Raw genomic sequence first — 22003 nt, 5'->3', positions numbered from 1 at the left:
GGAGGGCTGAGGAGATGGCTCTGTCAGTAAGGTGCTTGCTATGCAAGCCTGAAGACCTGAGTTTGATCTCGAGAATCACATTTAAAAAAAAAAAAAAAAAAAAAAAGGTCAGGCAGGCATTATGGAACATGCTTGTAGTCCCAAATAGGCACAGACAGATGGGCAGATTACTAGAGTTTGCTGGCCAGCTAGTCTAGGTAAAAGTGAGAGACCTTGTTTCAATAAACAAGATGGAGAGTAGTTGAAGGAGACATCTGAGAGAGACCTCTGATCTCCTCATATGCATGGGTATCCCCCACAGTGTACCTGCATACACACATATACACATGAGTCCAAGTTCACAGGGTCAGAAACATGGCTTCAGATCCCTTAGAATCACCCCTACTGATTGCGCATGAGGCTAATGCTCCATTGGCGGGCTTTGAAAAGAGGATGGCATTCTCAGCAGCTGTTCTGTCTCCATCCCACCTACTGACTTGGAAACCTATCATCAAGGCAGACTGCAGATCTGGACCTATCTCAGCATGCTAGAGTAGGCTGCCCTTCAGCTTGCCACTTCCTCATGCTGTGGGACTTGGAGGCCTCACCCCACTGACAGGGTCTTCTCCAGTGCTGACCACATTTGCTGGTCTTGTTTGGCTCTATCCTCCTCGCTTCCAGTGGCTGATGTTGGCTACTAGGCCCTTTCTTCTTCTGTGATCACTTCCAAGACTGACTCTCCTTGGTCAAGGTCCTGAGTTTGGCTACAAATCCATTCTCCTCCTAAGGACCACAGTGCTGAACAGAACTTCCAGTCCAAAGGTCTTCCCTACTACATTGCCAGAAATAAACGGCTTCTCTAACCTCATGCCCACACGAGACTTTACCAATCCTGCCCCTCCTGGACTGCTTTAGGGGTCATTAGCCCATGCTTCACACCTATTTCTTCCTCCAAGCAATTCTGATTGGATCCTTATAGATTAGGAAAAATAGAATTTAAATCCAGGACAAGACAAGGTTTGCAAAGGTGTTGAAATTAAGATGTAGGCAGACAATTAAGACAAAATGTTGCAATCTCCCTCAGTGTCAGAATGGAGGTAATGAATACTATCTCCCACTGAATGAGCTATGGGGTCAGTGATATTGGTCTCCACAAGTCAGTAAACATAAATAAAAGAGTGCCAGGAGGTCAGTTTATCCTTTGAATAATGGATTTTATTTACCACTTACAAAAGAGTTTGACTGCATGCGTATTATAGGATGTTGAACTCCCTGGGTTGGCAAACATGATCCAGCCCAGCACTTTCCTGAAACGTGGGCTAGATAGTGCCTTCCAGGCTGGACTTTTAGTATCCATACCTTAATACTGTGTAGGCCAGCAACAGCAGATCTCCAGGTGAGGACTCTGCATACTAGCACATCTGTGTAACACTTCAGAACACAGACTAGGGCATCAAGAAAACCATATATTCATACAATCTGATCACATTAGAAACCACAAAATTCTAGAGGGCTTTGCCGAGTGTACATATCTAAATTTCCTTAAAGTCCTTTCTCAAAGGCCAACAGAACCTCTATGTATTAACCATGGCAGCTTGCAGGATTTCTCTCCTGTAAGATTATCACATGCTAACAAGCTGTGTCCCAACTAGAGAAAAATGGTATGGACCAGGAGCTCTCAGACTAGATGCCTGCTACCGATCCACTGTGTTCATGGAGCAAAGCACTCTGGGAGACTCATTTCTCTGTGTCAGCAAAATAGACTTGGACTGGATGTTACTGCCTGACTTAGCTTCTTTGAGAGTGACATGGGGTGAGGAGTGAATGGAGGGAAAGTTGTGTGAGTCCAGGGAAAGCCATGATCAGACTGTGGCTGTCTAGAATGATGGTTGTCCCCAATCTCAGAATAGTCCCTCCTGTAGACACTTGGAGTTGCTGAAGGTGCTAATACTTTCTGGATGAAGTGTAGCCAGAGAACTGGCTTAGGACAAATACTTTGTAATCATGCTGTTCTGCACTTGGTGAAAGCCTTCAGAGTCACTGCTTCATTTTACAGACAAGGAAGAAGACGATTAGAGTTTAAACAGTATCTCTAAGGTCATGTGATTTGAGAAGAGCTGGATCAACACACAAGTCTTGCCTGAGCTCAGTCCTGATATCCACCTACTGCTTTGCCCTCTCTCTTCAAGCCAGCCTGGAGACATGTGCTCTCACTCTTAGAAAAGCTCACCTTACACCTACAAGTCTGGAGCACAGTCTTTTCTAGATGCCAGTTCTATTGCATCTAGTTAAACAGTTAGCATGAGTTTTTAGAGCATTTTTGCCCTCTTCTATAGCCCACAAAGCTCACTGACTTTCAGCTTTAGCTGAGGACAAACCTCCATTAACCTGCTGTTAGCTGAAGCTTCAGGATCTAGATTCTTGCCAGTCTTGTCACCCGTGGTCTGGGCCCTACTTCTCAACTAAGGATGACAAGGTCCCAGTAGGATTCGAATGCCTATGGGGTCTAGGATTGGTGAGTAGAAACACACAGACTTGACTCCCTGTGGGCTTCTAGTCTCTGAAGAATAGAAAGCCTTGTAGCTGTGCCAAGGATTTGGGTAGTGGGCCTGTGGTTGCCAGCTGCACCCCATCTGAGGACTCTCCATCCCAAAGCACTTTGCAGAGCCCTGTATATAGGGTTACAACATTGTACGAAATAGAGGTGACCCTGAGGGTCAGTACTGGGGGAAGGGAAGAGACGCATCATGGGACACACTCTAGAAGTAAGCCTTGTTGTCCAAACTCTTCTTCTCAAACTTTTGCTTGAGCTCAGAGACCAGAGAGGACTGAATGGGGCCTCCTGAGGGCTTGGGCTTGGGTAATTGTTGGGGTGGCTGTGGGGTGAGGGATCCAGATACAGTAGGCACTGTCTGTTGGGCCACTGTACTGGATGACATTTTAGGGGGTGGCGGGAGAGCTGGAGCTCTGGGGGGCACTGTGATTCCTGCCCTACCGTTATTGCAGTTCTCATTGGGGGGATCCTCTTTGAGTATGAACTTGGTAGCAGCCTTGGCCCTCCTGAATTTGAGCCACTCTGTTCGAACCGTGTGGGGTGCAGGGCTGGGCCGTCTTCGGAGCACACGCCTCACAGGCAGGACCTTGTTGGACTTCTTGTTACGCCAGAAGGTGGCGGTGGAGATGAGGACAGTTATGGTCACAACAATGGCCATGACTCCAGCCAACACACCCACAGCCTTCATGGGATTGTCCTTGGTCTGTATCAGGAAGGCAGCCATGGAGCCTCGGGACAGCGTCTGGAAGAAAAAGCCACACCCTGTGTCAACTGCTTCCTCCTCTTCCCTGGAGGACAGTGATAGAGTGAGCTTCCCTAAGCCTGACAGGTTTAAACATCCTGTGCCAAGGCGTCCCTATAAGAACTTCAGGCAAAATAGACTGAGACAGACCACAATAGTCTCCTGCAGATTTCAAACTCCTGGAGTCTTTCCTTGAAATAACAGAATATTGCTTGTCTTTGGTTACAGGGAGGACCATAAACCAAAATGATGAATTCCTGCCAGACACTGAGCTGAGAACTACATATAATGCTTTCACTTCTACCTTCTAACACAGGAAAGGTAATGGAGGCTTAGATAGCCTAGAGTCACACTACTAATATTGAAGGTAGAATTTCAACTTGATTCCCAAGCCTATGGGTTTGATTTCACAGAAAGTCCTTGACAGGACTCAGTATCCTTTGGCACAAGTTGCTCTCTGCCCCCTTTTCCCGACCGCAGCATTGTACTCACCTCTGTGTCTGTGATGTCAATCTTGAGTAAGGCTGTGGTGCTGAAAGACGGGGAGCCTCGGTCCTTGGCCTGTACCTGTAGGGACCACGAGTAGTCTCCACTGGGTGTGATGTTGTGTAGGGCCTCCAAGGAGCGGATGGAATTCTTGAGCCAGATCTCTCCCGTGTGTGCATCAATGTCAAACACATTGGCTGGCTCTGCATGGGTGATGGAGTAGTCTACCAAGTTGTTCGGCTCCTCTGCATCCTGGTCCGTAGCCTGGGCAGGGCAGGGGGGTGGGGGATAGAGGATCACTTGGGGAAGATGTCTTTGAATATTGGCTAAGTCAGTATATAAAGTGAGGCTTTCTGGGTTGATGGGAAAGGATTCCGATCCTATTTGGAGTAGATAGAGTTGAACGTGTGTGCTACTCTGAGCCATGGTCTATGTTAGGCCCTAGCAGGTGTTGTGTGGCTCCGTCCTCAGAAGTTTGTGAAGTGGGTGTTGGTGACTCCTTACTATACACGCAAAGATGAAAGCTTGGATGCCAAGTGACGGGTCCAGAATGAGGTGGAAGGGGGATATCTGGTATTCAAAGCATGTCTGTTGGGATTCAGAATGTATGACTTTTCTGCATTGAGAAGATAGTGTACAGTGGGAAAAGCATGCTTTGTAGGCAGGCAGGTCAGTTACATGAATTCAGGCAAGAACAGGACTCGTACTCCCTGAGCCTCAGGTGTTTCATTGATGATGTATTCTTTCCTAGGGAAGTTTTCTAGTTGGGGTGAAAAAGAAGCTATGTATAGTGCCATGTAGCCTAGTGCCCTTATCAGGATACATTTATTTTAAGTTAAATTCTTATGGCTCAGTCAGGAGTGCTCAGCTGTCTCTGAAACCCACCTCAATTTTCACTGGGGTTCCCAGCACCATTGTCTTCTCCTGGATGCTCTGTACAAACTGAGGGTAATGGTCATTGACATCCAACAGAGTGACAAACACCTCAGCCAGGCTGTACCTCCCATCCATGTCTTCTGCCTTCACGTAAAAGTTGTACCTCGAAGTGCCCTCAGCATCCAGGCTGGCCCAGGGCTGAGTGTAGATAAGCCCAGTTGATGGGTGAATCAAGAATCTACCAAACACAGAAAGCACAGTTGCTCATGCACACTTGTACATGCATGCTCATGCCTATGCCTACACCTACACCTACACACACACACACACACACACACACACACACACACACACACACACACACACCTGCAGTAATAAGATGCATCCAAAAGTCTTCAGTGAGACATCAGGCAGCTTCTGAAAGCATCCCACCTGCTCCTGCCCCATCCTTACAATCTGACTCTAGGAGGCAGATCCAGCCGTTGACTATGGAGCTCAACAATGCAAACTGCAGTCTGTTTTCCTTATCCCTGGCCTGTCACCCCATCCACACCCCATCCTATCCCGGCTTACCTGCCTTCTGAGGTCAACACCGACACCCCCGGCCTTCTTCTTTCCCAGTCACCTCACTAGCGTGTCCCTTATCTCTACCTCAGGCTCTCCATGGCTTCCTTCCATTCCTTGTCCCTCTCTACCCTGTACCCTGGGATGGTCACCTCCCTAAGCTGGCTCTTATCCTTTTACTGGTCCCCCCCCACACACCCCGCTTAAGCAGAGGCTCCCTTCACCCAGAGCCTTGTAGACGGCTTTGTCTGGTGTTCTGGATCTACTTACAGGTCTGACCCGGTCCCATAGATGGAGTACTGGACTTTGCCCCATGGTCCTGTATCTGGATCCACAGCCTGAAAAAAAGAAAGCTCCTAATGGGACCCGCACTGTGTGGTAGTCAATGGAAAGCTGGCCTAGCCTGGAGTGTGCCCCGCTGGGGAGGAAGAAGCCTGGGGGTCGCTCTGTGCCCTGCTTTTCTTCAAGGAGGTAGTAAATGTGAGCAAACCAAAAAGCTTTATGTCTGGAAGACATCTGTTCTTCTTTCATAACTGAGGAGGAGAGGGAGTGGACCTCAGGCCCTGTGCTTGGCGTTCGCACATATATCTCCATTATCACCAGCAGGACCTGGCCCCACCGCTTGCTTCTACAGCACATGGCAAAGGGAAGGAGATAATCCTTTATGAGCAAATTATAAGAGACTGTGCCCTCTGCCATGATACGGGGCGCTTTCCTCATATGGCCCCAGCTACATAACAGTGAGGGAAGACGGACTATCATTAGGTGAAGAATCAGAGAGTTAGAGAGGGCAAGGGGCTTATTCAAGGTCACGGCTAACAGCTGGGCAGTGGTGGCACACACATTTAATCCCAACACTCAGGAGGCAGAGGCAGATGGATCTCTCTGAGTTTGAGGCCAGCTTGCTCTATAGAGCTAGTACCAGGACAGTCAAGGCTACACAAAGAAACCCTGTCTTGAAAAACAAAACAAACAAACAAACAAAAAGATCACAGCTCATGACTGTAGGCTTTGTGAGCCAGTCCTCAACCTACTGTGACAGCCACCACGTTGGAGCCCCCTGGAGCATTCTCTGGGATCCTGGCAATGTAGTAGTGAGAGGTGAACTTGGGGACATTATCATTGGTGTCCAGAAGCTGGATCACAATGTCTGCTGTGGAACTGAACTTCTCCGGGGTGTTCACTTCAATAGCCAGGAGCTGGAGGAAGATGGAGAAACACAGTTGAGGGAGGGCAGCTACCCACTAAAAGCCCACTACCACCCATCCCTCCTCCGAGAACTGGTCTTGCAACTGTGTGCTCTTCTCTCTGACTTTTGTTGCTGTGGAGTTGCATTTTTATTTGTTTGTTTGTTTGTTTGTTTATCTATCTATTTATTTATTGGTGTCAGGGTCTTACTACAAACTCCAGCTTTAACTGACCAGCTTTCTTCCTCAGCCTCCTGAGCGCTAAGATTACGGCCATGTACCACCACTCCCAGCCTGCATCCGGTGCTTACTCTGGCTCCAGGTGGGCCATCCCTGCTACCTTCTTCACAGTCCCTCCTCATGCCTCCCTGTGAGTCCTAGTGTTCTTGTCACTCCCAATGTACCCAGGCCTGGGATCGCTATTGTGGTTGTCTTGTTCTATGGATCTACATATTCCTTTCTAATCCAAGTTTCCAGCTGTTCTCATGAGTTGATTTCTCCAGATACAAACCAGTATAATCCTATCAAGTTTTCTCACCAAAGGAAATTTAGGTCAAAGGTAATTTGGCTTGAGTAGCCATAGCGGCACCTGCCTATTATCCCAGTACTCAGGAGGCAGAGACAGGAGGACTGTGAGTTTGAGCTACACAGTGAAATCCATGTTGACCTGAGCTACATGGCAAGGCTCTGTCTTAAAAACAACAACAACAACAACAACACACAAAAAAAACCCAAAAACAAAAAGACAAAAACAAAAACCAACTTAGGGAGGTTTGCATTTTTGAAGGCAGGAATACCTTCCTAGCTTTGCTTTCCTTAGATAACACTGGAAAACTTGCATGTGTCGCATGTTTCTCATTAGGGTAATTCCTAATAATGTTGCATTAATTACTTTTGCAAAAGTGTCTCTTATTCCACTGTATTCACATTCTCTTCCCCTTCCTCTCACTTCCTAAGAAAGCTGCTGCTGTAGAGTGTTGACTTTGTGCTGTGACTCTGCTTTACTTATGATAGTCTTTCAATCATTTTTCTTAGATTTTTTTTCTGAGAAAACAATAATACTTTTTAGCTCCTCCTTCCGAAAATTTTTGGCTCTTATTTCCTCTTTGTCTGGAATGGCATCATTCCAAACGTTGAGCTAAATCATCTTGGTGACATTTGTGTTTTACTTTTTACTCCCAACTTCAGACAAAGCCTTTTAGTATTTCACTTTTTATCATGATGCTGGCTTCACACTCTGTGTGTATATAGAATTATAAATAATGACGAGCTAAATAATATTACTGAAGTACTTATTTTCCCTCTTAATTAATATATTACTCGCATGTTAATATATGATAGAAATAATTTATACATAGTCATAGTTTTAAATAATTATAAATGACATCAAAAATATATTTCCCCACTTCTGTGAAGGCTGTTACTGGAACAGATGATAAATGTCAAAGGCACCTGAGAAACCTCTATTTTGATAACCACATAGTTTCTCTCTCCCTCTATTGACACAGCAAACTATATTGGTAGTTAATAGAGAGTATATTGGTATGCCCTCGACTCCCCAGCTCTCAAATTCCTCAGCCAGTGGTGGTTTAGAAGCTGGCACCTCAGTAAGAATGAGGCTGTGAGCACTTTGCAGAAGCTGTGTGTGTTGGGGGAAGGAGGAAGACAGGATGCAGGGTAATGTCGCCACCCCACCCCCACCCTACTTCCTATTGTCCACATGCCCACAGGATGGGCAGAGACTCTGGGAAAAAAAGGAGTTGAACCACTCAGGTCTGGGAAAGGCAATGGTCCCCCCACACTGAATGCAGACAGTGATGTGAGATAGCCTACTCCCAGCCCTACCTTCCCACTCAGGGCTGTGCAATGCCCCACCTACCTTGAAGGTTAACAACTTAGATTTTTCAAAGTCAATGGCAGCTGAGTTCTCTACTATGATGGTGACTTGGGCTTCATTCAGGACCGTTTGTGGCACAACTCGAAAGATGCCTCCAGGTCCCACCAGCCGTAAGTTGAATTTGGCATTGGCTCCCTAGGCAATGGAGTTTGAAGAGAGAAGATAGAAGATAAATAAGAATAGAAATGCATTATATATTTGTGCTAGCTGAGGAGCCCTTACATGCCCTTAACCCTAAGCAGTGAGTAGTCTTTCTCTATAAAGGTGAATTGATTAAGAATCAGATTTAGCAGGGCATGACAATTAAGCAAGGTAAAAGATAAATACAGCCTGACTCTGTGCTGAGCATTGGAGGAGGCAAAGACATTTACACATGTGCAGTCAGAAGGTCAAATGCAGAAGACCCATGCTTTGACTGCCTTTTACTTTGCAACTGATTATTAATGTCTAAGCAAATAGTATGGGATTGACTACCTTCGCTCCACTACCTCTTAGCTGCACCATCTTCTTTCATTCATTTGTGACTTGCCTGGACCCTCTCACTGATACTGAGCGCTGACATAGACCCAGTCAAAGTCAAGGGCATGGCCACATACCTGGTCAGAGTCATTGACAGTGATCTTGAGTCCACGAAGGATCTCCCCCTGGGGTGGGTGCTCATACATAGATAGTTCAAACTTGTTCTGGGGTCCACTCTCTCCATAGAATGTTGGAGGATGGTTGTTGAGGTCCACAATCCTGATGGTGACTGGGACCACGGCCTGAGCACCTGGGCTTCCTGGAGAGTTGACTTCTGTCACCTAGCATGGGAACAGATGGCTACGGCTGTGTGGCACGCAGACTGTTACTAGGCCTAGTAATTTTTCCTCTTGGTGTGCATACCCTTGCAATTCCTCTCTTTAAGCATGGCCTGACCTGAAAATTTGCTTTTGACTGGCAGTGTGGTTAGATTACTAGAGATTATAATTCCTTTTTGGCTAACAGAGTTTCCCTTTCCCAAGGCTTTTGCAAAGCAGGCAGCTATGCTAGAGAGGTTATGGGATAAGGAGCTAATGGTCACCCATAGGCAACAGCCAGTGAACAACTGAGTCATACCAAAAACCAAGTGAGCCATAAAGCCAGTCCTTCCCCAGCCAAGCCTCCAGTGAGATCCCAGCCCTGACTGTCTCTGATTGCAGCTATGTGAATGACCTTGGAATCCAAGATCCAGTCAAGCTGAATCTGGATTCCCTACCCCTGTATATTGTTTTAGGCCACTAAGCTTGGGGTGATTTCTCATGAAGCATTAGCTAACTAATACAGGCTGTAAAGCCAAGACTGGGTGATCATAGACACTCCCATGAAACTTGTGACAAATATCCCTTTTCCAGGAGCTCCTTTCTGTGCTGGATGAGGATGTTTACTTCTATACTTCTAAAAAGATGTTCTAGAGCAGTGGTTCTCAACCTTCCTAATGCTACAACCCTTTATTACAGTTCCTCATGTTGTAGTGATCCCCAACCATAAAATTAGTTTCATTGCTATTTCATAACTGTAATTTTGCTGCTGTTATGAATCATAAAGTAAATATCTGTGTTTTCCAATGGTCTTCGGAGTCATGACCCATAGGTTGAGAACCACTGCTCTAAAATGACCCTCCCAGACCCCAATCCACACCTATCTGTAGACCTACTCCTTTTCAGAAGCCCCTGCATGCTGTCTCTCTTTCCTATCCCACTCAATTCTCACCCATCCCCATTTAGGTTCTTCACACAGACTTCCACACCACATCTGGCGCTACCATCCTAGCGTCAGAGGGCTCAGCTAGCTTGGTTATGTGAGTCAATTCTTGGCACATTCTCATAGACTTCTCCAGTCCCTACTGTTTCTTCCACCTGCTCCCCACATCCTCCTCACCCTTAGCCTCTGAGGCTCTGCAGTTGCGGATGTTGCCAGCAGCTCCTCTCCTGGAACAACTATCCTCTCAGGGGACTGTCTCATTCCCTCCATGCCTGTCCTAGTTTTCTTTCAGTGGCTGTCCCTGACTCAAAGCATCTTGGGAGAGAAAGGGGTTTACTCCTCCTTACTGTTCCAGATACAGATAATCACTGCTGGGAAGTTACAGAAGTAGGTGCTTGAGGCATCTGGTCAGACAGCATTCACAGTCCAGAGCAAAAGGAATGTATGTGTTCATGTTGATAGCTCCCTGCTGCTTACAACACATCTAGCTCTCTCTATTTGTATGGAGTCCAGGCTCAAGCCCACAGAGGGATGCACCCTCCGCATTTTCAGTAACCCTGCTTGTGATCTTATGTTTCTCTTTGCACGTGTTTGCTGCAGCCTGGTGTAGGTGTTCCTTGGAGAAACATTTCAATTCCTCCCCAGACTGAGCCCGTGGGTCTCATCAGTTTTTGTTGCTCTCCAAGACTGAAGAGTAGGGGGTGGGGGATAAGCCAAGAAAATAGGGTGTCACCTGCACATGAAGCTCATACACCTCTCTCCGGAGCTGGGCAGGGCTCTGAAGGACGGAGATGGCTCCAGATGTCTCATTAATTTCGAAGACTCCATCACTCTCTGTCACAGAAAAATGTCTCGCAGTTTAGTACGAGGTCATAGGAGGTAGCATGGGAGTCATGCCACACAGTCTTCTGGCATCTCATGGAGAGCTCCTCATAGAATGGAACCCTGTCAGCCATCTGTGTCTTGCCCAGAGGAGCCAAGTAACTTGTCTAACATCCCTCAGCCAGTACAGATCTGAACTTGAACTTTTGTACAGCTCTCAGGATCCATCCCATGTGCCTTTTCTTATACATAAAAGTGTGTGTGTGTGTGTGTGTGTGTGTGTGTGTGTGTGTATGTGTGTGTGTGTGTAGGGAAAAAGGAACAAGAAGATTTAAGAAGAGAGAGAGATAAGAGATAAGAAAGAAAGATGGAGAGAGGGGAATGGAAGGAGGGAAGAGGAGAAGGACAGAGAGGAGCTTGGAGAAGGTGCAGGAGATGGAGGGTATAAAGGAGAGGAGAGGAGGGATGTGGGATGAGCGTACTGTAACTGGAGGGCAGTTTCAGAGGTGGTGGTCAGACCCCTGGAAAAGTAGCCCTACACAGTGATTTCTTGGTGGCCCTGAGCATGTTTTTATTTGAACTCCTGGAAGGTGACTGTGTGCCAGCATGTCTTAGGGGAAGGGTAGTGCATTACAGATGTAAGTTTATCTGGGATCAGGCTTCAGGTGTGCTGGCCTGGTCTCCTGAGGCCATGGAGCCCGCCCCAGGGACACTGTGGCCTGCTTGCCTGCTGTCCAGCTGTAGTAGTAGAACATTCTAGAGTCATCTGACTTAGACTAAAATCAAGAAGTAGTCAATACCTATCGGCCTTCTGGACCTGTTTTCTGCATACAGGCCTAGTATTACGGAAATGCCACAACATCATTGTAGCTAAGTCATTCAGTCATCTGCCCCAGTCAAACAGAAAAGAAAAAGAGCAAAACACAGAAATGCTGAATGCGGGAGACATTTTGCTACTCATGCCATTGGTAGCTATGTCTGGGACAAAAAGAGTGTACGTTTTCTCTTGGGACCCTGTGGTGTTCCCTCTCACTGGATGTAATGACAAGCACAGAGCAAAGGTGTCATCTGAGGAGACCAGCCCCCATGCCCTACCCCCAGCTTCTTGTCATCCCGGTCCCCTAGGTGAGGAAACCAAAATCCAGTTGCACAGAAGCAGAGATGTGGCAGAGAGTTACCCTCACTTACCGTTCAAGAGTCTGTAGAGGATGTGGTTGGGTTTGCCTCGGTCTCCGTCTATGGCAACCACCGTCAGCACCTCCGAGCCCTTGGAGAACAGGAGCCGCTGTCTGAGGCTGATGGTGATAGGGGTGTCTCCCCTAACCCAACACTGCCCCGTCATGGACAGGAGGCATCATCGCACCCAGGAAAAAAGCTAGGCTTTGGGGGGCTCCAGAAGGTGACCCTGCTGTGACTTGCTTAGGGCTCTCCACACCTGGCCTCCCAAGGCTGAAGGAACCACCTGAATGAACTTTGCCACTCCCTGGCCCCAGGATCAAAGCATTAGTCTCCAAAGACTTTTGGCCTCCTGATTGACTCCTAGCCAGCCTCCCAGAGGGGAGACTGGCTAGTGTGCGGTGAATCCAGCCACCCTCAGGGTAGTCCCAGAGAGTCACACAAGGAACGCTGGGTAGGCGATGCAGCCACTCACCGGAAGGGTGTCCTCATATACATAACCATAATAAGGTGTACCCACGAACATAGGGGCCGTATCCTGAACATCTTCCACATTGACGGTGACCGTGGTGGTGGCTGAGAACACCACATCAGCCCCTCGAAGCCTGCCTCCACCATCCTGGGAAGGAATTAGGCCAGAGAAGGAAGGTGAAGACAAGCTGGCCTCTAGCTGACAGGCTCTACTTTAACATACCCCTGCCACCTCCTGGCTGTGAAGCCAGTTGGCTCCTTCTAGTGTCTATTTGTTCTTGGGTCTCTGGAGTCCATTCTCCTTTCTCAGTGGTGTTGGGCATGCCAAAGAAATGACCCCGTGGGGGCTTTGTGTCAGGTGTCTGACTGGTTTCTTTGGACACAGGATTAACCCTCCGGGTACATTCTCTATGTGTGATTAGTGCCGGGGAGGAAGAATCAGACTGAAATTCCTATTCCTAGCTGGAAACCAAGCCTCAAGCAGCTCCTAAGAACCATCCATATGTCCATTCTATGATGGCAGCCATGGAGTCCCAGGAATGTGACTTGGGACCCCTCTGTGTAAGAGTAAGGGAAGTGAGCAGCCAGCAGGTGGAGTGGTACCCAGCCTCCTGGTACAGGCTGCAGGAGGGTGGCCTACAGTCAAGCTGTGATCTGAAGGGGGCTTCCTACCAAAGAATCCAGTAAGTCTAATGGGACGGCTGGGTTTTCCTTCTCCCTGGGGCAAGAGGCTTGCCTGAGTGTCTGCTCATTCCCAACTTCCAACTATGTGCTTCCCAAACTGAAGTGAGGAACTTCATTAGGCTTTAGAAGCAGGCACTTGGGGAAACCGAGTTCAGAGAGGACAGCTGATCACATGGCAAGGAAGAGGAGCATGAGCCACTCTGGCTGCATAGAGAGAGGCTCCGGAGATTGTGAGAGGCACACAGATCTGTGTCATGGCTCCCTCCCCTACGAAGGCACCTAGCTTAAGTTTCTAGAGAGTCATAGGACATCCCTAAAAGGAAATGTGGCCCCTCTAGCCTAGAGACACCAGCCTTCCTGGAAAATGTGTTCAGGCAGGAGAGATTCCAAGCAGCTGCCTCCTGGCCTTCCCTGCCCCTGCCTCACCCACATTGTGTTTCTTGCTGTTGAAAATACCCTCTCCTTCATAGAACCTCACTGTGCTCCAGCCTAGCAAAGGATGAAATTACCACTGGATGCTCCCCCTAGATCTTCCTTTGTTACCTTGGCAACCACAGTGATGAAATGAGCCCTCGACTTCTCATAGTCCAGTGTGGCTCCAGTCTGGAGACGCAGCACACCACTGTGGCGGTCCATGGTGAACTTGGAGGAGTGTAGGTTCTGTAAAATTGGGGAGCAGCTGAACTCAAGGAGCAACCAGGCCATGTCAGGAGTTCTCACACTGCCCACTAAAGGAGTCATTGGCTTTTATTCCAGAAACCCTGGGGGCATAGATTCCAAGTTCAAGTGTCCTGCCTGTCTAAACTCAGGATTTTCCATCAACAATAGTTTTGCTCAACTTTCTACATCTTCAGGCGAAACCAGCTCTCTCCCTCTCAGCAAAGCCTGCTAACATGTAGCAGGAAGAAACATTCAGTGTTCTGATTTGGTTTGAAGCTGGGGCTTACATGTAGTAGCGAAAGAGAGAGATCTGTGGACCTTCAAACCAGACCAGGTAAAAATGGCTGTGGTGATTATAAGTCTGACAGGAGATGGTGGGTGACCAGGAACAGGCTGTAAAAGCACTTGCCTCTGCTAAGGTGCTCAGGGGCTCTTCCAGTTGGGGAAGGTCGGGAAATAGACTCTAGATACTGCAATCAGAGCTTTACACATTTAAGCCTCATGCTGGTTGAATAAGCAATGCTTCTCACTCCCAGCAGAAGAGTTAAGGAACGTGTTGAAGGAACATGAGTGGTCAGTGTGTGTTTGAGGGGAAGGGTTCTTCTCTAGTTCTTATGAGTCCAGAGGATTTCTCTAGAACTTGTAGTGCTAGCCACAAGGCTGTATTGCCTTGAGAATCTGAGGGCAGGTGAGCAAATATGGAAAGAATAGGATGTGCTGCAAAAAACAGCAGCCATTGCCATTCGAGGGTAGACAGCGGCTCCTGGGAGAGCAGGAGAAGGCAGCGGTTCAGGGGAGAAGGCCCCCATCTTTGCCAGCACAGCATAGAGGGATGAAAGAGGGGGCTGGGGCACCCCAGCTCTCTTATTTGGCATAGTCTCTTCTCTTCTCTTCTTTTTCCTAATGACTGTTTGAGTCCTAAATGGATTTCTTGCATCCTGCGTGGGTGCTACTTGTCCAGAACTTCTTTAGGGGAAAGGGTGGGGGAAGTAGAGAGCCAAGGGTCTAATAATCCTAGAGGGGGGGCTCTAGGCCAACTCAGAGGAAGCCAAGATGGGCTATTGGGGGCAAAGTCTCCTGTCTCCTTCTGATCTTCATCCCTGTGGGGTACCCTTGAGAACAGAGACACTGGCAGGCATGGGGGACATGCTAGCTGGTGATGGAAATGGAGGACATCCAGGTGTCCTCTCCATCTCAAGGCCCTGGTTGCATCTGTGTGTCCTATCTTACCTGTAGGAAATAGGTGACACTCCCTCCAGAGCCTGTGTCCTTGTCCTCCGCATGGACCTTAAAGATACTGCTCCCAGCAGGTGTGTTCTGAGGGGTCACAGAGAAGGGTCAGTGTCAATGACAAGACGATGTGGGAGGCAGAGGCATGGGGGCCATGGAACAGAGGGATCGACAGGGTGACTGAACAGTGGTGACAAAGCACTCAGCAACAAGAATGGAGAGGGACAGGGACAGATGGGAGCTGAGGGAGTGGATACAAGGAAAAGGGAGGGAAAGGGGGAGGGCAAGAAGAGAGAGGCTGTCCTAAAGGGGAGAGTGAGAGGCACAAACTAGGCCTAAAACTAGACTTAGCAAAAACTAAGAGCTAAAGGATTTAAATATGAAATTGTAATTTACCAACAATGACACAGCCCATAAACATGGGCATTTTCAGGACCACCAGAGAACAGTTTACAGCAAGAATGGAGTATCTTTCACCACTGATGTAGAAGACCTGTTTTTTGAGGTGTGTGTGTGTGCGTACAGCCTCTTGTATGCGGGTCAGATTCTCTCCTTCCACCTTGTGGGTCTTGGGGATCAAACTCAGATAGTCAAGCTTGTTGGCAAATACCTTTACCCACTAAACTCTCCGAGTGACCCCTTAGCAAACATCAGGATGGAGACAGTTGCTCTCTTGCATCATAGAGCAGAGGACAAACAAAGCGACCTTTTAGTAAAGTACTTTGGTAAGGTAAGAAATGAGTGACAACTGCTCTTTCAGAGGACCCGGGTTCAGTTCTCCACACCCACGTGGCAGATCACAACCATCTGTAACTCTGGTCTCTTCGGGCACTGCACACATGCGGTGCAGATATGCATTCAGGGAAAATACTTATGCTCATAAAAACAAGTAATAAAAACTTCATGTGAGCAAATCAGTACAGTAACTTCATTTTTTTTTTCACTCTATCTTATGGATTCTTTTTATAGGGGGAAAATTCAGGGCTCCAAGCATTACTGGCAAATTTCCTTCCATGGAACTGTACCCCCAGCCTGGACACTAAGCATCTCAGGTGGAGATAGGAAGAACAGAATTCAAAGCCATGCTTTCTACATAGTGAAGCTGTCTCAAAAACAAAACCAGAACCGTTTGGTTTTGGTGACACTCCTGCCTCCCGAGTAATAAGACTACAGATGTATGTCACCATATTTAGCTCAAAAACAATCAAAATTAAAAGTGGAAACCCAGCGGTGGTGATGTACTCCTTGAATCTCAGCACTTGAGAGGCAGAGGCAGATCTCTGCATTCGAGACCAGCCTGGTCTACAGATTGAGTTCCAGGACAGCCAGGGCTGCACAGAGAATCCCTGTCTTGAAAAAAAAAGAAGAACAACAACAACAAAAAGAAAATTAAAGGGGAAAAACATGTCTGTGTGGGGCTGGAAAAATAGCTCAGTGGTTTAGAACCTTTGTTGTTCGGTTTCCAGCACCCACATGGCAGCTCACAACCATTTGTAGTCCCAGTTTCAGGGGACTTGACCCCCTCTTCTGGCCTGTGTGTGCATGTGGTACACACACAGTCACATACACATACAATAAATAAGTGAATATTTTAAAAGCTGTGCTTAAAGGTTGATGTTTTCTGTGACAGTAGAAATTTAAAGCCTAAATATCCAAATATAAGGGATTCTTGGGTTCCATCAGTGTATGATGGCTGTTCACTTGATAGAAGCTATCAAAATGATGCTAATTGCCTAAGCTTGACAATGAAGGAACAAAATAACACAATTCTTACATTGTAATGAAATGAAGAAACAAGATACAGAGAGCATATTTTAAGAATCACAATTATCAAACAAAAAGAATAAAAACCTTATAACCACACCTAAGAATATTAAAAGGAAATATAACAAAATTTAGTGAGATCTCAAAGTAGGAGCGTGAGAATGACTTGAAAATGCATTTAACATTTCTACAATAAGCAGGCATTTACAGTTATGGTGAAAATAGCAAGCGGTTGCAGTGAGTAACAGATAGCTGTACTATACCCAGGGCTCTGGTCCTCTGCACAAGTCATAGGGCAGCCTTGGGATCAGGCCGGGACCCAAATGAGAGCTTTGTCCCTGCATGGGGCCCCTCACTCACCTCTGGAACCAGGACAATGTAAGGCTCCTGGATGAACCTTGGCGCCTCATCATTGGCATCTGTCACCAGTATCACGACTTTCTCTGCCACCTGAGGAGTAGAAGAGTCAGGAGTCGGAGCAGGAAGACCTTCTTGGGAGGTTAAAAAGATGGCCTACTATTAAAAAGATGTTTTCTACTATTTCTCTCTCTCTCTCTCTCTCTCTCTCTCTCTCTCTCTCTCTCTCTCTCTCTCTGCTCTCTCTGTCTCTCTCTCCCTCTCCCCCTCTCTCTCCTCCTTTCCATCCTGCTTTTGTTTATTCATGCAATAAATATTGTTCAGCAACCCTTTGATGACAAGCACTTTGTTTCACTCTAGAGACAGAGGGACACTTGATGGGGATTTTCAGGGACCACAGTGGCTTAGACATGGGGAGAAATCAGCACATAGAGATACACCATTAGAATGGCGATGTAATATACAAGTCCAAGGAGCAATGCTCTAAATAGAAACACTTGAGAAAGTCTTTGCCCATGACCCCTACCAATGTGTCTTTCATGCTGAATGCTTCTGCCAGAGGTCCTGCAAGTATCCTGAATTGTGGTGGTGGACACCTGGGAGCCTCTGGGACCAGAGGTATCAACCCTGTGCAAGTTTGTCAGAGGGAAGAGGCAGAAATGAATTGGGAATCTGGGGTCAATGTGCAAAGCCAAGAGGAGATGGACACAAAAGGAATTCAGAGCACAGACGGAGAGTCTGTCTGGATGGTTGGCAGGATGGATGGGGGAGAAGAGTTAGGAGAGGCAGATGGTACCTGACAGGGAGGCCTTGCAGGGCAACTTGGATTTCATCCTGAGGGAGGGGAGGGCCAGCTGTCAGTGCTTTCACACCTGGAGAGCGGCCAGGTCTATGTCAGACAGTGAAAGCCTTGACAGCCCTCTGAATGCAGATTGGGTGGTCAGGGAGCCCCTGGGGCCTGTTGTAATCATGTCAGCACCGAAGTGACAGGCAGAAAGTAGTGGCTGTGGGAGTGGAGGAGAAGTGAGGGAGAACACCTGGCACCCCCGGGCCAGGAGCCAGAAGCAGAAGCTGGCAGATGGGCAATGAGTAGACAGGTTTGAGAAGATGTGTGGTGTAGGTGAGACCCATGTGAAGCGAAGCCTTGCTCTCTGCTTATCCCTTTTCTTCCTTCACCTATGGCCTGACTGTGCCCCTTAGATGTGGGCGCTTTGGGCAGGCCTGCACGGTCCCTGGCTTGTTTTGTTCAGGGAGTGCCACAGCTGGAAGAGGAACCATGCCCCGTTCAGGCATAGATGATAAAGGCTGACTTACCAGGTTCAGGCCATCGGAAATGCTAATGATGGCTTCGATCTCATCTTCCTTCTGTGAAGCAAAAAGATTGAGCGAGAAGCTGGGAGCAGCTTAGACTGGAGGCTGTGCTAAGCTGTGGCCCCATCAGAGAAGACTGTTTTAAGGAGCCCAGGAGCCGAACAAGACTGTGATAGTGTGCAAGGCCTGTGAAGCTCCCTCCCGCCAGGCTTGAGACCTTATTTGGGAGGGCTATGTGTGTCCAGAGTTCTTATAGATCCAGAGGGCTCCTTGTGTCCCCAACAGATGTTGCCCTGCTAGAGAAGGGGGAGGGGGTGACTCTGGTATACCCAAGAGAGGAGTTTTCCTCACTTCTCTTTTCCCCTCCCCTCCCTTATTTCTCTGCACCTCTCTGAAGTCCAGGGTTTGGCAATGGTCCGTGTTAATGGTGTCCCAAGTGTTTCCAAAGACTTGCTGGCATTTTGAGGAGGTCACCAGATCCATAGGTATGCAGGGCAGTGTGCTGGCAGCAGTCTGCCTCCACTTCAAAATCCTCACCACTGTGCTGAGTGCAGTCGTCCCCCCAGCCCCCCTCCTGTCCCCTCCACTCACCTGTGGTTAGTGGGTTTTGCTGTGGAACCAGAAATAGCTGTAGCCCCAGGACCAAGGCTGAATTATGTATGTATGCTCTATCATTCCACGGTTCAGAAGTACCCAGAACCAGGGTGTCCCAAACTCAGATGCACTCTCTCAGTCTAGCCTCGCCTGTGGAAGTCCCTGTGGTGTGTGGGGCTCCTCCAAGGTCAGGCTTAAAAACCTACTTTAAGGGGGGGGGGCTCTTTCAGAAACTCCCAAGTACTGATTTTGTTTTGCTTTGCTTGTTAGTTGAATGTGCTTTAAAGACAAGCAAGGCTGAGAGCTGCCACTGAAGGATTGTGACTGTTCACCCTGGGAGGATAAAGAAATCTTTGCTAATGTGACTGGTCTAGGGGAAGAGCTGAAGTGTAGAGATCACCCCTTCCCTCATCCCCTCTCCCACAGAGAGCAGCACAGAGGTTCTGAGTACTAAGCAAGCCGTAGCCCCAATTTTCTCCTGTACTTCTTTGTACCTCTCTGTCCAGCTCTTCCACCAGGGTGATGCTTCCACAACTGGGGTCAACAGAAAAGACACTCCTAGTGCTGGGCTCGAAGCTGATGTGGTAGGAGAGAGGGTCTCCCTCGGGGTCGGTCCCATTCAGGGTGTACACGTGAGAACCTGGAAGGAGACAAAGGGAATATCTGGAACCTGGGACCCAGCTTTTCCTGAAAATATCGGATGCTCAGAGCTAGAGACTCCGCTGTAAATACTCAGTGCCATGGCGACAGCCCAACCAGGCCTCACCCCTGCTGGCTGCTTCCTATGTTATCTTAATTCTCTAAAGTTATCAGATGTTATTATCAGCCACTTTACAGATGGCGATCTGTAATACAGCCTGGAGAGGAGGTGTGTAACTGCAGTGACTTTCCCTCTGCCTGGAATGAATTCCCTCTGGGAAGTGGAAGCTGGAGGGGTCCCTGGGATCAGGAGCCAAGTGGAGTAAAGCATAGTTGTTTGGAGGAGGGACTGACTCTTAGGGGACTTCTGAGTTCTGGCACCTATGTTTTTCTGCTCTCTTCCCAGGAGCTAGGTAAACCTGGACAAGGTGAAGTACAGGGTGTTAACCTTCCCTCTCTCCTTCTGCCCACCACTCTGCACATCTCTTGGTTATTCTTGGGTGGCTTTAAAGTAGGCTTGTGGAGGTAGATATGTTTGCCCAAGGTCACACCCTAAGAAGCAGCAAGCTCCTCACAACTATGCTCCAGAGGGAGTCAGCCCACCCCCATCTTTGGGTCTTCATCCTGGTCTCTCGGAGGGGTCCAGTTTAGGGCACCATAGCAGCAATGACCTCCTTCCTTGCTATTACCCTGGGGCATTCAGAGCACAAACAGAGTACCCATGGGAGCCCATACCGTGCGACATGAGCATGCCATAGGCTGCGAGGAGTCATGAGTCGTGCCCTTGAGTTCTGGGGAGATGAGTTTCCCCTGGGGAAAACTCCCTCAGAGACCGGGGATGCAGCGGCCAAGGCTACTTTCTTACCTACAGGAGTGTCTTCTGGGAGGCTGAACAGTGCCATGTTGCCGTTGGTGCTGCCCACTCCATTGTCAAAGAAGTGAGGGGCAAAGTTGGCCTGGGCTAAAAGAATGAAGACAAATAGAAACCTCGAGGGAGCTTCACACCAGCAAAATCACCTGTCTGGACCCAGCTAATGAGAGAGGGGTTCTGTCTCCCTGCAAGGAGTTCCTCCCTGGGGTACCTGGTGACGGTATGCTTGGGCTAGGTTCAAGCTTTGCAGGGACACCTTTTATCTCAGGCACCTAGAATCAAGGTGAAGGACAATCCCACCCCATCAAAGAGCTCGAAGAGGGGTAGTGTGCCGCCCAAGGTCACATTTCCTGCCTTGCCAGGGCAGCCAGCAAATCAGCCCCCTATTCTCCCAGCTCGAGTTTGAAGGAGCCAAAACATCCCAGTCTGTGGGGATGCTGGCTCTCAGCCTCTGGAGAAGCACCCAGGGAGTGTCCCATCGCTCTGCCTCGCTCATGGAAGGCTGGCTGCCCTCTTCCCATAGTCTGCAACTGGATAGTGCAGCCTCAGTCTCCGTGTTTCCCTAGGAAGCGCCAACACCCATCCTCCTGGGCCCTTGCCACTCACCCAGGTAAATGCGCAGCAGCCCCAGGACCAGGGCGGCCCGCGGGCAGCACCTCATGTCTCTGCAGACTGGTCGAGAGCCTGGCCACTGCCGGGGCCGGGTGCTGGACCTCGGAGCATGCCCTAGGCGCGGGAGGAGGGCAGAGGCGACGATGCAGGTGACGGCGGCGGCGGCAGCGGTGGCAGGGAGGGAGCGCGGGTGTTGCGAGGGCGCTAAGCGGATGACAGCGCTCCGGGATCTGCACCGTTGGATGGCTCCGGTCAGACAACTAATGAGACCAATTACCAGGACCAGCTTAGAGAAGCGGGCGGGCGGGAGGGCGTGACAAGACTGCCTCCCTCCTACCACGCCCTCTGTGCCCTAGCAACTCAGGAGCGCCAGGTGCAGAGGTGGGGCTTTGCAGAGGGACTGTGTGCCTGCCCCAGACTACCTTGAGCAAGCCACAAGAAATTCAGGGTTTCCCGTGGTTTGGTGGGGCTCCGGCTGCGCAGGAATTTTCCTTCCTTATTTAACTTTGTTTTGTGGCTTTCAGGGGGTCAGACCTCTCTAATCAAAGCATTCATGAACATAAAATAGTGAGCAGGAAAACAGCCCAGCCTCTTCCAGGGCGGCGTGGAGGGAAAGAAAGGGTGTTGAAAAGCGGCATTGTCTTGGCAATTCAAACAGGCCCTTTAGCTTTGAGTTAGACCAAAGAGCAAGAGTAGAGAGGATACTATCGGAACAGAGTAGGAACAGGAAAGCCCAGGAGCGTTCCTGGCTTGGACCCTCCATCTCTGACACTAGAGTGTGAGCAGAGATGTCCCCTGTACCCTTCTC

At 48.6% G+C, this 22003-nt stretch overlaps 1 protein-coding gene across 1 annotated transcript; it reads right to left on the bottom strand.

Moving 5' to 3' along the window:
• Nucleotides 1–1172: 1172 nt before the first annotated feature.
• On the bottom strand, nucleotides 1173–21484 carry Cdhr1 (cadherin related family member 1). The gene is made up of 17 exons (XM_028883029.2): nucleotides 21190–21484; nucleotides 20578–20673; nucleotides 19568–19713; nucleotides 18483–18533; nucleotides 17172–17261; nucleotides 15048–15134; nucleotides 13701–13817; nucleotides 12478–12621; nucleotides 12015–12093; nucleotides 10738–10838; nucleotides 8882–9085; nucleotides 8268–8420; nucleotides 6236–6400; nucleotides 5472–5539; nucleotides 4647–4875; nucleotides 3768–4025; nucleotides 1173–3275 (listed from the first exon to the last, which is right to left on the bottom strand). The coding sequence occupies exons 1-17, from the start codon at nucleotides 21242–21244 to the stop codon at nucleotides 2739–2741; spliced, it is 2580 nt and encodes an 859-aa protein (XP_028738862.1). The 5' UTR covers nucleotides 21245–21484; the 3' UTR covers nucleotides 1173–2738.
• Between the last annotated feature and the right edge of the window lie 519 nt (nucleotides 21485–22003).

Source organism: Peromyscus leucopus, chromosome 9 (genome assembly GCF_004664715.2).
Source record: "Peromyscus leucopus breed LL Stock chromosome 9, UCI_PerLeu_2.1, whole genome shotgun sequence".
Taxonomy (NCBI): Eukaryota; Metazoa; Chordata; class Mammalia; order Rodentia; family Cricetidae; genus Peromyscus; species Peromyscus leucopus.
Note: the sequence above shows the minus strand (reverse complement) of the source record. Positions and strands in the feature narration are given on the sequence as shown.

What these genes read in the sequence shown, in the direction of transcription:
- Cdhr1 (XM_028883029.2), bottom strand. Translation starts at nt 21,244, where the DNA reads ATGAGGTGCTGCCCGCGGGCCGCCCTGGTCCTGGGGCTGCTGCGCATT. An exon ending in TTTCCGATGGCCTGAACCTG is followed by an intron (nt 17,262 to 18,482) that starts GTAAGTCAGCCT and finishes TCTACTCCTCAG; the next exon opens with GTGGCAGAGAAAGTCGTGAT. An exon ending in CTGTCAATGACTCTGACCAG is followed by an intron (nt 8,421 to 8,881) that starts GTATGTGGCCAT and finishes TCCATTGCCTAG; the next exon opens with GGAGCCAATGCCAAATTCAA.